At 37.3% G+C, this 14,203-nt stretch overlaps 2 protein-coding genes across 3 annotated transcripts in view; both read right to left on the reverse strand.

Annotated features, from left to right (window-relative positions):
* Nucleotides 1-14,203, reverse strand: part of ISOC1 (isochorismatase domain containing 1) — a 1,173,170-nt gene that overhangs the window by 905,123 nt on the left and 253,844 nt on the right. The gene's annotated exons all lie outside the window — the stretch shown is intronic.
* The window catches only part of SLC12A2 (solute carrier family 12 member 2), a 103,546-nt gene continuing 98,009 nt past the window's right edge, over nucleotides 8,667-14,203 (reverse strand). For both annotated transcript variants that reach the window (XM_050795751.1, XM_050795750.1), the window contains 3 exons: nucleotides 13,775-13,910; nucleotides 13,431-13,498; nucleotides 8,667-11,826 (listed from right to left, as the gene is read on the reverse strand). In XM_050795751.1, coding sequence (XP_050651708.1) covers nucleotides 11,691-11,826; nucleotides 13,431-13,498; nucleotides 13,775-13,910 — 340 coding nt within the window. In that variant the 3' untranslated portion in view covers nucleotides 8,667-11,690. The remainder of the gene's footprint in view (nucleotides 11,827-13,430; nucleotides 13,499-13,774; nucleotides 13,911-14,203) is intronic.

The raw sequence follows: 14,203 nt of genomic DNA on the forward strand, positions 1-14,203 counted from the left end.
GTCAAGGGTGACTGAGCCCTGCTTCTGGTATGAAAAAGTTTAAGTTTCAGTCCAAATAGATGCTGCAGTAACATAAAATTATGAGTTCATGACAAGGAGGAAAGTCAAAGACAGGCCAGCCAGAGAGAATGGCATATTCTACTGCCTGGAAGCAAAAGAGAGCACTGTGCAAATGGTTAGTCTGACTGGAGTATACAGCTTCAGGCGTGGCAAGTGGTGGCTGAAAATGAACCTAGAGAGGTGTGAAGGGCTCAGTTCATGCCGAAGAACTTGGAATGCATCCAGGCAAAAAGGGCAGCCAAGGAATGGTTTTAAGGAGAAAAGTGATAAGATCAAATCTGTCTTTTGAATTTCAACCTGACTTTAGTATAGAGACAGGTATAACATAGAAGGCAAGAAGACGAATTAGAAACCTTTTGCAATAACGTGAGGGAAAAACAACAGATCTTGGCTAATCAAAAAAGTCCCAGTCTGAGTTAGAGGGGCCAGTGATGATTTGGATTCAGTGTAAGTGGCCACCGCTTGGGTCTGCTGAAGAGCTAGCAAAGAAACTGGTAGGGAGGCACAGTGTAAAAATGATAGACGTACCCGAATTTCTTGTGGATGCACCTGTCATATTCAGGGGAGGAGGGTCCCCTCTGCAGAGGTGGAGGGGAGACTTCAGGAGGGGGCTTTGGGAGAGACTTTGAATAATGCCCAGATGCATTATTTGAATCAGCAAAAAGAGCCCACCTCTTCCCTGTGCAGGAATTCTCCCTCTGCTGCCCTGGCTGGACTCTGGACTCTGTTTCTTTCCATCATATTAGGCTTAGGGCAGGCCTGACATGACCAGTCTCAGTGTTGGAACCCTGAACTGATGTCATGGCTAAAGGGTTGGTGAAATGTAGGAAGGTTTAAGATATTGAGGAGAAAAATGTCTAGGACAGGGTGATGAATTGCACAAGAGCAGTGAGCAGAAGGGAGGAGCTCTGCAAGGTGTCTGGATTGGTTGAGTGCTGTCTTCTTACTCTAATTCAGGAGAGGGGAAGAAAAGAGTTCATAGCAATTAACACTGACTATATGCCAGCCAGTTTACATATTTTGACTTATTGAAATCTCACAACACTTCTGAAGGGGATCGTAGTATCCTCATCCTAGAGTTGAGCAGCAAGGCTCAGAGGGGCTAAGTGAAGTGTCTGTGATCATAAGGAGCTGCAGAGTCAGCTTCAGGAATCCACAATCTCTATGGAAAGCTACATCAACACTTCTCTTGTCTCTCACAGTTGGACCTTCTGGTATTTTTATGCTCAACGTCTTCTCTTAAAAACGCACAGTCTCCTATAGTAAGCAGAAAATAATCTACTTATTGAACTAAGCTGCTGACTTTTTACCTCATCACTTTTTTAGAAGTTCAAGGGATATTGTTTATCAGCTGCTCCAGTCAAGTTCATCTAACAGAACATGTCAGCTCTGGGTGCAATCTGAGCTTCACATGCAGCTTCCTGCCAATGAGCTAATTTTCTGCCATGGTTTTAGAAACAAAAGAGTTACTTTGATGTTTTGGAATAGTTAAGTCTCTTGGAGATACAAGCATGACTTTTCCTTTATCCACAAACTGTTATTTGCAAGACAGTGGAACCTCTTGGAAACCAATGAGTATCTTCATAGATTCATATATAAGTACTTTTCTGAGATTATGAGAAAAATACATATTCCATGTGATTTAGGTCATTATTTCTAATTAGTGGAGAGTTAAAACAGAGCACTGCTTCTCTTCTTTGGTTTCTTCAGCCATGACACCTGAGAAAATTAATGGAAGTGATAAATAAATCCAAGAGTGTGTGGCCTCCAGGGAACAGAAACAAATCAAGAAATGACTATTTGACAGGTTGTATTATTATTCATCTGATGACTCTTATTTCTAGATATACAATGAAGAATGTCAAAGAAAAGGTAGCAAGCTACCCAATTCATGCAATAAAAGCAAATGTAAACCTTATAACTAAATGACAAATACAGCAGTCTTGTTTCAACATTATCGTTATAGTGGACAATATAAATGTTATGTACCAGGCACAGTTCTAAACCTCTTCAATAAATTGTCTTATTTAAACCTTATACTGATCAGTAAGAAAACTATATTCCCATTTTACAGATAGGGATACTGAGGCAAAGAAAAGTTCACTTGCAAATGACAAGAAGATGATTAGAATTTGGGCAGTCTGGCTTCAGAGCCCGTGGCTGCCATCTTAAATACTACTAGGAATGAACTCATGTATTTTAAGGGTAGCTTGGTTGACCCCAAGGGGAGCCTAGTTTATCTTGGTCTTGATAAAGCAGCTTTTGCCTTTCCTACTAACAAAGTGTTGATAAAAGATTCTTAGTCATTTTTGTGACATGGCAAGGGAAAGAAAGTACCTTCTCCCTCAACTCCTCCACACCCCAACTCAGCAACTCAAGAATAAACTTATTGTTAACCCCTATAATCTTCATCAGTCCTTAAGGTGGTTTTATGGCCTGGCTCTTACAACCAAAGATGAAACCAGAAGAGCACCTTTTACTCTTTGGGGAGCTGTCCTTTCCCTACTTGGTGTGTTCAGGTGGACACAGTACCCTATCCCCCGACCTAGGCGATTGGTCCGGGGGTGGACTGATATACCACTTTAGATATAAAAATAGAAATTTTAAAAAAGTTTAGTCATCACAAATAGTAATAAATCAATTACATGTAAATACAAATAACTTTTTTGAAAGAAAATAACTATATTTGCCAAAAATGATTAGTAAGAAGATAGGCATTGCTCTGAATGTTTTCAAACTCTTCAACATCTGGCTTAGTAGAAGACAGCCAGATTCTCATAGCTTCATAGATTCCATTAACCATTGGAGCAATGAGGTTTCCACATGTCAACTAACTTCTGGAAGAACCACTGTACACTTGGCAGAGAATGAGTGAAAAAGGCAACTAACATCTTAACATTGTAATGAAAGTAGTTTTGACTTTGCAGAACCCCCTGAAGTTCCCATGTCACACTTTAGGAACCACTGCTCTAGGAAAATGTATCTATTTTTGACTTCACTACTTACTATTAAGGGCTTAGACTCTAAGAAGTTACATGTTTTACTGTAGACCTCATCTGCTAGAGATGTAAATATTGTCTGAATAGTATAAAAACCCCACAGGTTAGGATCTGTTTCTAACTCGGCAAACATTTAAAAATGCCATACATCCTATTCCTTTAATTCTCCTTTGAACCAGTTTTGCCTATTGGTTCTCTAATGAGTTGAACATAATCTTTGACTTATTTACTCTATTTGTATACTCATGTTTTACTTTTGTAACATGATAGTTTGACATGCAGTTGGCTATTTCTGGAGGTTTCACCAAGTTTTCTGTAAGAAAAGGTTAAACTTCTAGCTAGGCTGGCCCTTGTGAAAGTAGAAAGGAGACAAGTGATTTTGCTAAAAGAAACTCACTCTTCTGCAGCTAGCAAACATGACTGGATGAGATTAAACAATCAAAGGCCTCTCAGCATTTAAAAATCCCAACACTCAATCTTGATCCATAGGAGTAAAGGGTAGATTCAAAAACCATGCACAGGATGGGGATCAGGAGAAGCCTGAGAACCAGGGACCCCTGATCATCCCCTTCTAAGCCTCTCCTCTTATGCATACCCTTCTGGGCAAAAGCAATCCAGTGGAGTTGCAACTTACATGTATTGGACTGAATTATACACGTTCTGTTGGAGAGTGGTGGTGGTGGTGGTAACAAGAAGGCAATGACAATTAAAATACTCCAGTTATTACCAAAAAAAAAAAAAAAAAGATAGCTGGGCATGTAGTCCCAGCTACTTGGGAGGCTGGGGCAGGCGAATGGCGTGAGCTCAGGAGGCGGAGCTTGCAGAGAGCCGAGATCGCGCCACTGCACTCCAGCCTGGGCAACAGAGCGAGACTCTCAAAAAAAACAAAAAACAAAAAACAAAAAAAACCAAAATAACTCCAGTCATTCCGTTTGTCCTGAAGAAAAAAGTGGTATGAGATGAACCTGTCATTCCTGCCAGTGGTGTTGGCTCCCTCATTGTGGGATCCTGGAATTTACTATCTGTAATATTTGAACAACACTGTCCTAACTGCAAGCCAGCTGTTTCAGCTGGTACACAACTTAAGAAATGATGGAAGGAAAAACTAACTGTGCTAGACTCATTGAGAAACAGAACTGTGTGGTTTGGAAGTGATAAGTGATTTTCAAGTGCAATGCTGACTTCCTATGATGACTTTAGAATGTGACTTTGCCTAAATTGCAATTCCACAGGAGGTATTATGACCATCATAAAGTATTGGAGCAGGAAAGAGAATCTCTGCCAGATCACTGCAGCCAGTAAACTGAGAATTAGAAAATAGGCTGTGTTGGTGCTAAAAGAAAAAAAAAAAAAAAAAAAAAGGCAGCGTTCAGATCAAGGGTCAGACTTCCAAGGTTGCTGGAGTTGCTTACCCATCTTACAGTACCCAAAGTCAGTTCAACAAGTAGCTGGCTAGTCAAGGGTGTTGCCACAGAAACCTCTAGCCTGGCAGCAAGCTTCTGAGACTTCCCTAGAGTAGTCCTCAGACCCCTCGGAAAATAGCAAGTGTGCGCCCCCAGAATGGGAATCCTTACTCGCAGCCATGGAAGACAATGGGTAAGCTGATGATCACAGAGCAGAACGCAGGGAAGTGGTGACTCGCCATGGAACCCACTGTAAGGCCAGGGCTTCCTCTTCTCCCCCTTTCCAAATGAGTGTTCTTACAGTGACTCTCCTATTTCCTCTCCATAACTGTATGTAACCAGGGAGCAGTCCAGCTGAGTGGTTAAGAGCACAGGGATCAGTGATATTCCCTGAATCTGGACCCTGGCTTTGCATTATATGAACCTGAATTCACTCCTGTTATCTCATCTGAGAAATGGGGATTATAGAATCTACCTCCCACTTGTGAGGATTACATGAGGCAGAACATGGCATGTGTCCAGTACAGAGGCCTTCAATAACCATCAGTCATTGTAAGGTGTATTAGGGGTAAAAATATCATTTGGCCAATCATAGGTTGCTGGATCATGAGGAGCCACATCTGGATTTGATCATCATAAATATTCCGGACTAAGACAAGTCCCTGTAGCTAGAGACTCCAACGGAGGCAGATGACTAGATTTTCTCTGATTTTTAGTTACATGTGGGTCAGCACTATTCTTTAGGGCACTCCCGGGGGTATCTATTGGTTTGGTTTTCCCAACCTCCCTTTAAGTTTTTTAGAGACGGGTTCTCACTGTTGCCTAGGCTTGAGTGCAGTGGCAGAATCATAGCTCATTGCAGCCTTGAATTCCTGGGCTCAAGTGATCCTCCCATCTCCTGAGTGGCTGGGTCTACAGGAGTGTACCACCATGCCCGGGTTATTTTTTTGTAGACACAGGGTCTCACTATGTTGCCAAGGCCAGTATTGAAATCCTGGTCCCAGCGATACTCCTGCCTCAGCCTCACAAAGTAGTAAGATTACAGGCGTGAGCCACTACACCTGGCCTCCTATCTTTTCAATAATACAATCTTTTTAAAATGGAGAACCTACTTCACATCAAGTGGGCACAAGATTCATGCCTAATCAATGGCATGGCTGAATTGGGGGGATCCCAAACTGAGCCCATTGGGACTCCTCCCTAGTCTTTTCTGCCAAAGCTTATGAGGAGACACCACCTTTTTACTGCAGTTGTTAAGCCATCAGGATTGAGTATGATTTTCTCAGAAGTCACAGGGCACACTACACGATGACAGTCTATGGGAAGAATTGTCACACTTAGAAAGGCAAACCAGACAGAAGGAAAGATGAGCCCTAAGGACCCTATTCAGAGTCCCTGCTTACACTCACTGAAGTCCCTGAGCTCAGCTGCCTTCTAGGGCTTCCTTTTTTTTGTTAGCCTGCTTTGGGTTCTATTCTTGCCACTGACAAAGACCTAATATAAAAGGGAAACACTGAGGAATTTGGAAGGGAGATAATCATTTGAATTCACAGCTGGTGTTAAGGGGAGATGGAAATACATGTATACCAAGAAAGAAAGGACAAAAAGAAGTGTAAAGAAGGGAGGTTATATTGAGAAGTAGCCTACGTGAAAGATTTCACTTAGAGATTATGTGGTAGGAGTAAAGTATGTGTATGTGTTAACAAGCCCTGCCATTGATTCTGAGGCACACTAAAGTTTGGGAACCACTGTTCTAATCAATGTTTCAATACATAATACACCTGTGCTTCCTTACCAATTTTCTGAAAAAACCGAAGTGCAAAATTTATGTTAATAATACTAAACTCACAGGGGCATGGACAGTAAGCAAAGGATAATCTTTACTGATGGAAAGACCACAGAGAAAACAGACTACCTGAAAGAGGCAGATTATTAGAGCTCTGAGACCGGCACCACGTAGCTAATAGAAGGTGCTGGTTATGTCAACAGATTTAAAAATTCAGAAAAAAATCTACTTCCATTCTTCACAGTTCACTATTTCCCAAAAGGAAATATGACACTAAGACTTAAAGGCACATATTTTGCAATTCATAAACCTTTTCTTGGAGCATAATTTTTCATCTCACTGTCACCAGCCACCTCCTTCCCAAACTGTCCTTGTCATCTTCTAAAGTTCTTAAATAGTAACATTTCTTAGGAACTCAGAGGGGAGTTTTCATGGCTTAAGCAAAAATGTTATAAACTTAAAAATAACCTGTGACTTTCTGGTTATTCAAATAAATGCCTATAGATTGCTTCTTTTCAAATTATGACTTCCTTGAAAAATGGCTCAACTGAAGCTTAATTTAGAATGTAAAAGAGCAAATGTATCTTCTAGTAGTTATACACCTTTATATGTACCTTATATAAATAAATATGAACAGTGCCTACTTAATTTTAAAACTGTCTTTTTTGGTATATCTTAGAGAGATAATAGCTGGATATAAAGTCACCCTACAAATTGCTTCCTTTCTTAAGATGAAGTTAACTCTTCCAGGATAAAACCTCCACAATTCTCTACCTCAAAAGCTTCGGCAGTATTCTAACAAAATTCTGACAAGTATTGAGTCAGGTTTTGGCATTCCATACCCATGGATCCCGACCCTGTTTTGTGGATCCAAAAAGTAAGCTTATTTTCATTTGTAGCTTTGCGTAGAACACACTGGTAATTTGTATTCATATCCTAGAATAGTGGAACAAAGGATGTGTGTTACTAATACACTATCATTTTGGGGAATGAGTTCCTGATCTGTGAGGACAGCAGCCACAAGGCAGGCTGCACAGCAGGAGGGGACAAATGCAAAGGCATTCACATTTTCCCTAATAGTTTCAAACTTTTACCTTGTCTGAAACAAAAGGGTAAGGAGAAAAAAAATGGGCTGAGGTTCTTAATGCTATCATTTAACAGACTATGTTAAATGCCCATCACGTAAGTAAAACAGTTCCATCACCATTACCAGCAGATTCCATACAAGACAATGAGACTTAGATCCTTAGGTATTCGAGTACTACCAAAAAAAGTATGTCAAGTTGGTTAACCCACCAACACACTATTTATTATCTGAACTAGATAAACTAAATAGTACTTTCTATTGAGCATATCCTAGAACTTGTACCATCTTTCCCCAAAAGTTAAACATTAAACTACCATCTATTTTCTCTGGCCCTACAAACTTCCTATAGGTACATAAACATAAAGAGGGAAGCATACCAAATGGATTTATCTTTTCTTCCTGGTGAATGAACAGCAGAAACCTGCTGGCTCAAAGATGAATGATGTTCTTGTTTTAAAAACTGTTGGATGGTCTGATATTAGAAAATGTCACATACATAGTTGCCTTTAAATTATCTTTTAGCTTTCCAAATAAGTGAACAGTGGCCTGAATAGTGGCTTGAGAATAAGGAAGACGACAAACAAAAAAATGGATGTTTACATTTTGTTTTGAACCTATTAAGGCAGCCTGTAGCCAACCTATATTTCTAACTATAATTTGCGTTACCTGAACACACATTTAGTTGGCGGACAGGGGTGAGTAATTTGGAAACGACCAATCTATCCCAGCCATCTGTCTTATGGATCAGCCAGCAGTGAATGCATAATGAAGGAATTCCCGGAGATGAAAGACCTGGGCTCTAGACCAACAACCTTCCTTGATTTACCACATGACCTTGGAAAACTCCCTAAACTGCTCCAAGCTGCTTTCTCAAGACTAGAAGAAACAGCTGTCCTGCATATATACCACATCTACAGTCATGTTCAAATGAGAAAATGAAAATGCTTTCTAAAACTCTAAATGAGCTTAGATAAAAATCTTTGGAAGGAAAGAATCAGATGATATTCAGGGATTATGAATCGATTTTAATCTTCTAGTTTCCTCATTGACAAATGAGAGATTTGGCCCAAAGATAAAGCAGAATTAGAAAAGCCAGGTCACTTAAAAAAAACCCATAATGAGCTGCAGCTCAGATGGTTCAGTCATACTGTAAGTATTAACAGTGATTACTGCAAAGGTTTAGGAATAGTGAATGACTTTTCCAGGGCATGAATATTAAGGTAAAAGCTATTTTAAAAATTCAGAAATGAATGAAGCAATAGTTATCTAAATGACACAAAACCACAAAGGTGGCAAAAACTTATAGATAAAATATAAGAATGGACATTAAATAGGTTGAATGAATCCACTTCCTTTATTGCAGTAACCTCTGTACAAAGCAGCAACTGCAATACTCAAGGTTAAAACATTAGAAAAGCATTTGTGTGACAGTTATAGTACAGTATTATCAAAATATTACATTTTCAAACTTAGCAGATAATCATCCACCAGAGCTCAAATCTTTAAATTATTTCCATAGTCTTAAAAAATATGTAATGTCAGAATGCATATAAAAAGAATGTAAAAGGAAACCTAAAATACAAATGGAATAATGTAACAAATAAATAGTTGATTTCAGTAACTGTTAATCATCAGCTTAACACCACCATTCTCTTTAAACTCACTGAATTCTTATTTATAGGAATAATGAACTGTCAAATGCCATGGCATAATTATTTATCTCCAAGCTATCACCAATGATTAGAACTAAAAAAATTTCGCACAAAAATCAAAATTCAGCATAAATAAAGCTATTTTTAGCTTCAACACTAGCTAGCATCTCTAAAAATTGCTGAAATAAGTACTATAACAATCTTGCAAATTTTCGACCTGATGTCTAGTGTTAAGTGAAAGTAATGCATTTTTTTAAGTGAAAAGCTTCTTACATTATTTCACAGACAGTATTACCCACCCCACATTATGAATATTTAGATACATTTTATGTACTTTATACACACATGTATGACGCATGACATTTGGTTCCTGTAGTACAGATCACAATGTTGTTTTCCTGAATGGGAAAAACTTAAAAAAGAAGTAAGTGTACCTGTGCACATTTCAAGATAGCAGCACTCAGTCCATGCCCTATTATCCATTTTTAAAGTTCACACGTTATTGTTTATTGAATAATATAATATTTCTACTGTCTTTACCCCCAAACAAACATTGCAAAACCTGCAATGGAACAATGCTGTGAGTTAAAATGTAGAATTTTCTCTTAAGAAAATCAGTTACTTCATTTTCTTAATATTCTGAATTCAAGTTATCAGATCTCTATACCTAGCTCATACTCATGCAGCAAAAATGCTGCACACCACTGAAAATAACGTTATAGATGTCTATCAAGATTCATGAAAACCAGCCGGGCGCAGTGGCTCACGCCTGTAATCCCAGCACTCTGGGAGGCCGAGGCGGGCAGATCACAAGGTCAAGAGATAGAGACCATCCTAGTCAATAATGTGAAACCCCGTCTCTACTCAAAATACAAAAATTAGCTGGGCATGGTGGCGTGCACCTGTAGTCCCAGCTACTAGGGAGGCTAAGGCAGGAGCATTGCTTGAACTGGAGAGGCGGAGGTTGCAGTGAGCTCAGATCACGTTACTGCATTCCAGCATGGCAACAGAGCGAGACTCCGTCTCAAAAAAAAAAAAAAAAAAAAAAAAAGATTCATGAAAACCTGCATAAATTTTCCACCACAGAAACTTTTATCAATTGACCCACTTAACAGTACTTTAGGTGAAGTATTCTCCATTTTTGAACTGGAAAATTGTGTGAAATTACAGCATGCCCTTCAAATGATCACCTTTGTTCTCTATGAAACCTGTATCTGTTAATCTGATTTTGAACTTGTTTACTTAAACAAAAGTTTGCCTAATGAATCTTGATCACTTTAAAATGCAAAATACCAGCAACATAAATTTCATTATATATACACATATGCATCTGTGTATGCATATACATATATACACACACACATACAAATATGTAGACATCCCTTGAAATGTTTTCAGGAAATCCTTCCTTGAATTATAAATGAAAAACTTCACATTAATAATTTTATATAAAGCTTTTAGTAACATATGCACTGTCAAAATTGTACTAGTAGACTATGATGTCAAAACAGACATTTCAAAAGCACAAACTGGCAGTTCTTCTTAACACAAAAGTTTTAAAGTATTAAGAATGGATTAAATTTTAATGTTCAGAATAATCTGTTCAAACCTGAGTGTATTAAGACTAAGTGTACTTGACAATTGAATAATGAATGAATTAAGCCTAAAAACATTTCTCTAAGAAACCAGTGGTCCATTTAACCATTTGAGGAAACATTATTTTAATGACTTATAAAGGATAGTAGAGTATACTGAAATTCCACTTAAATATTGAAATATTCTATTAAATGACATTGCTTTGTCTAAATTCCCTCCATAAAATCTGTTAGCATTTCTTAAAAGTCCCTCAGATTTGAGGGAAATTCTAAATTAGGACAGTTTTCTCTCCAAATAAATATAAATGATCTTGAGTATTTTTGTTTAAAGAATGATGTTTTTAAGCATGAAATAGAGAAGTATGGGATGAATCTTTAATCTTCCCTAAGGTTTCAAGAAATAATAATATAGTAATAATAGCCAATCAGAGGGGTTAAAAAGGCATTTGGGGGGCTTTTTTTCCTAGCTCTGTATTAACATATACTCATATAAACCGTACCATGGGGTCACTTTTTGGTTACCATTTCCCCTTCCCCATTTTTCATTAACCTGCCCTAATTCTCACCTTTAATATCTAACAGATACCTTTATAAAATTAACAAAACACATACAGTACTCAACACTAAATGGTCAATGGAAGAAGACAAGCAGTGTTCATTTTGTTTTAAAGTGGAAGAGACTAGAAATAAAAACAACAGTTGAAGGCAAAGTTTGACATTCTATAAATTTATAAAAGAGGATATATGGATGAAATTTGGTTAATTTCAGAAGGCACCTCAAGGCTAAAGGCTTTTTGTACTTCTTTCATCAATCAAAAAGTTAACACACTTTTATTGCTATTCAAGTAGCAAAGGAAAACTACTCTCACAAACTTCAGTTCAACAGAGAAGAATCACCATTCATTAAGATTGAGATATGGAATTGACTAAAACCGAAGTCTCCATACACATATCAATGGAGCAACTTTCCTGTGTGCTTTCAAATTAATGAAATCATGAAAGAAAAGTCACTATTCGCCATTGTGATGTTCATGTGTCATTGAAGATTTCAGTTACTACACTAGGCACTGAAGTACCATTCTGGAGGGCTGTCCACTGTATAGAACATTTACGAGTAGAAGGTAAGGACGCTCTGATGATTCCCACGAACTAGGAGGATTGGTGGTAGGTCCTTAGATAGAGCTTCTAACCATGCCATGTAGAGAGCACTGGACACAGCACCTTTTCGTGCAACTGGGAGACTCCTGGTATCAAAAAGAGAAAAAAAACCTGAGCAATGCATTGACAGAATAAAATGTAGCAAAAATTATAAATTAGATTACAATAAGTTACTATAAATTACTATAATTACAGAATATTTCTGAGTGCAGGAGAATTCTGCATATAGAATAACCACAGTTGTGTTGCTTAGCGATAGCGACTCATTTCTTAGAACTTATTATTGTCAGGCAATTTTGCCCTCATGAAAACATCATAGGAGTACTTACACAAACCAAGACAGTATAGCCTACTACACATCTAGGCTATATGACACTTGCTCCTAGGCTACAAACCTGTGCAGTATGTTACTGTAGTGAATACCATAGGCAACTGTAACACGATGGTAAGCATTTGCATAGCTAAATATAGAAAAGATACAGTAAAAATATGTTTTTTTTGTTTTTGTTTTTAAGAGAGATGGGTCTTAATACATTGTCCAGGCTGGACTCAAAACTTCAGGTCTCAAGCAATCCTCCCACCTCAGTCTCCCAAGTAGCTGAGACTACAGGTGCACACCATCGTGCCCAGCTTAACATATGGTATTACAATCTTATGGTACCACCATCGTACACGTGTATATAAAAGACTATAATCTTTCAACAAAGATTTTTAAGAATTTGTTCATAAGAACAGTAAATATTTCTATAAACCACAGTATCTCTGAGATATAACACTAAACCCTAGATTTCCCCTTCTTTAATAAGAATAGAATTCTTTTAGGTGAAAGGTATGTTTACTATCCAAATTTAGAAAACAGAAGCTATATATGGATAAATGCAATTTTTATCTTCTTATCTCAGTTTTAATTTCTATTTATGGATGGTGGTAGCAGTGACCAGCTGCTTTGTAAGTTTTTCTCTAAATTTCTGTGTTTTAGTGTCTTTTCCATTACAGGTATTTATCATCAGCAAAACTTGAAACTTTCTGATTTATTAAATGCTTGTTGTTAAACTAACAATCTTTTGATAGTTTTTTTCATTATTTGGCTTTTTTTGTGGGGGAGAGGCCTGAGCTTTCCTATCTAAGGACACATGTTCCAGAACTGAGAAAATGTGGGTTCAAAGAATATCTAGCTAGCCTAGTTCAGTAGAGGAAGAGCCAAAGCAGGCATTTACATCTGTATTTAACTCAAGGACAATGTGTCGGTATGTAAAATTTGTGTGTGGAAAACATAAGAATGGGAATCCAGACAGGAATCACTATTCAAGTTTAATCTGCCAAATAACATTTTTTGGGTTATTTTCAAGAGGAAGCTGTCTGGGGTCCAAATTTTAACGTAGGACCCTCCTATCCACACATACTTAATGGCTATGCTGTAGTGTTTACAAAGATAAGGAATTTTGAAAAGGTGAGAAGTGTAAACAAAAGGTTCCAATTACGATAAAAAAATTACTTGGGATTCATATAAGCTTAAGGTTAGTCTTTCTCCATATGCTTAAAGCATAGTATATTTTTACAAGTTTGTTTTTTCCTCCTTACAACAACTAAGTCAATATGGGTGTTATATAGATATGTAGCTGGAACAGAAATTAATTCAAAGCATATTATCAGAAATTAGCAAGAAAATCTTTATAAAGATATTACTTACATGACAATAATATTAGCTGTGCTTGAATGTTCCTTTAATAATTCATTTAACCTGATCTGCCGGTAGGTCTGAAATGAAACAGGACAAAGTCATTCCTAGACCATTTGGAAATAAGAATTTAGCATGGTTCATAAAACTATAAGGAGACAAAAAGAAATGGAAATGAATTTTAGTGTAATAAAAATCTTTTTTTTTTTTTAAATGCTTTCTGCTAACCTCAAATAAATGTATTTTAGAGTTCATTTATACAATTGACCCCTCCTATATCAAATTTGAAGTTCTTGGTTTTCATGTCTTTTATTATATAAAAAATCAATGAAAATAAAGCAGAAGTGAAAGAATACCTTGGTCTTATAAAGTTCAAGCTCATTATCTGTTATTCGCCATGGTTCATCTTCTTTCATTTTATCTGCAATATCTTGCTCTTTATCATCTTCATGAAGTCTGTATGGCTCAATCATTTCCTCAAAAGCTATAATACTTTAAAAAACAAAGAATTCTCACAACTAATCTTATTTTAAGTTACATAACAGAAAGATCTTAAATATTAAACTATAACTTGCAAAGTTAGTGCCTCTCATTTATTATGCTCCTCGCCATACCCCAACCATAATAATCACTTTGGCAATTTATTTCAAAAACAGCAATTTCTAGTCTCTCAAACTGATGAGAAAATTAGAACCCATATGGACAATACAGATTGTGCATCCCTAATCTGAAATCCAAACTGCTTCAAAATCTAAAACTTTCTAAGCACCAATATGATGTCTAAT

The sequence above is a fragment of the Macaca thibetana genome, chromosome 6, assembly GCF_024542745.1.
Source record: "Macaca thibetana thibetana isolate TM-01 chromosome 6, ASM2454274v1, whole genome shotgun sequence".
NCBI classification, from domain to species: domain Eukaryota; kingdom Metazoa; phylum Chordata; class Mammalia; order Primates; family Cercopithecidae; genus Macaca; species Macaca thibetana.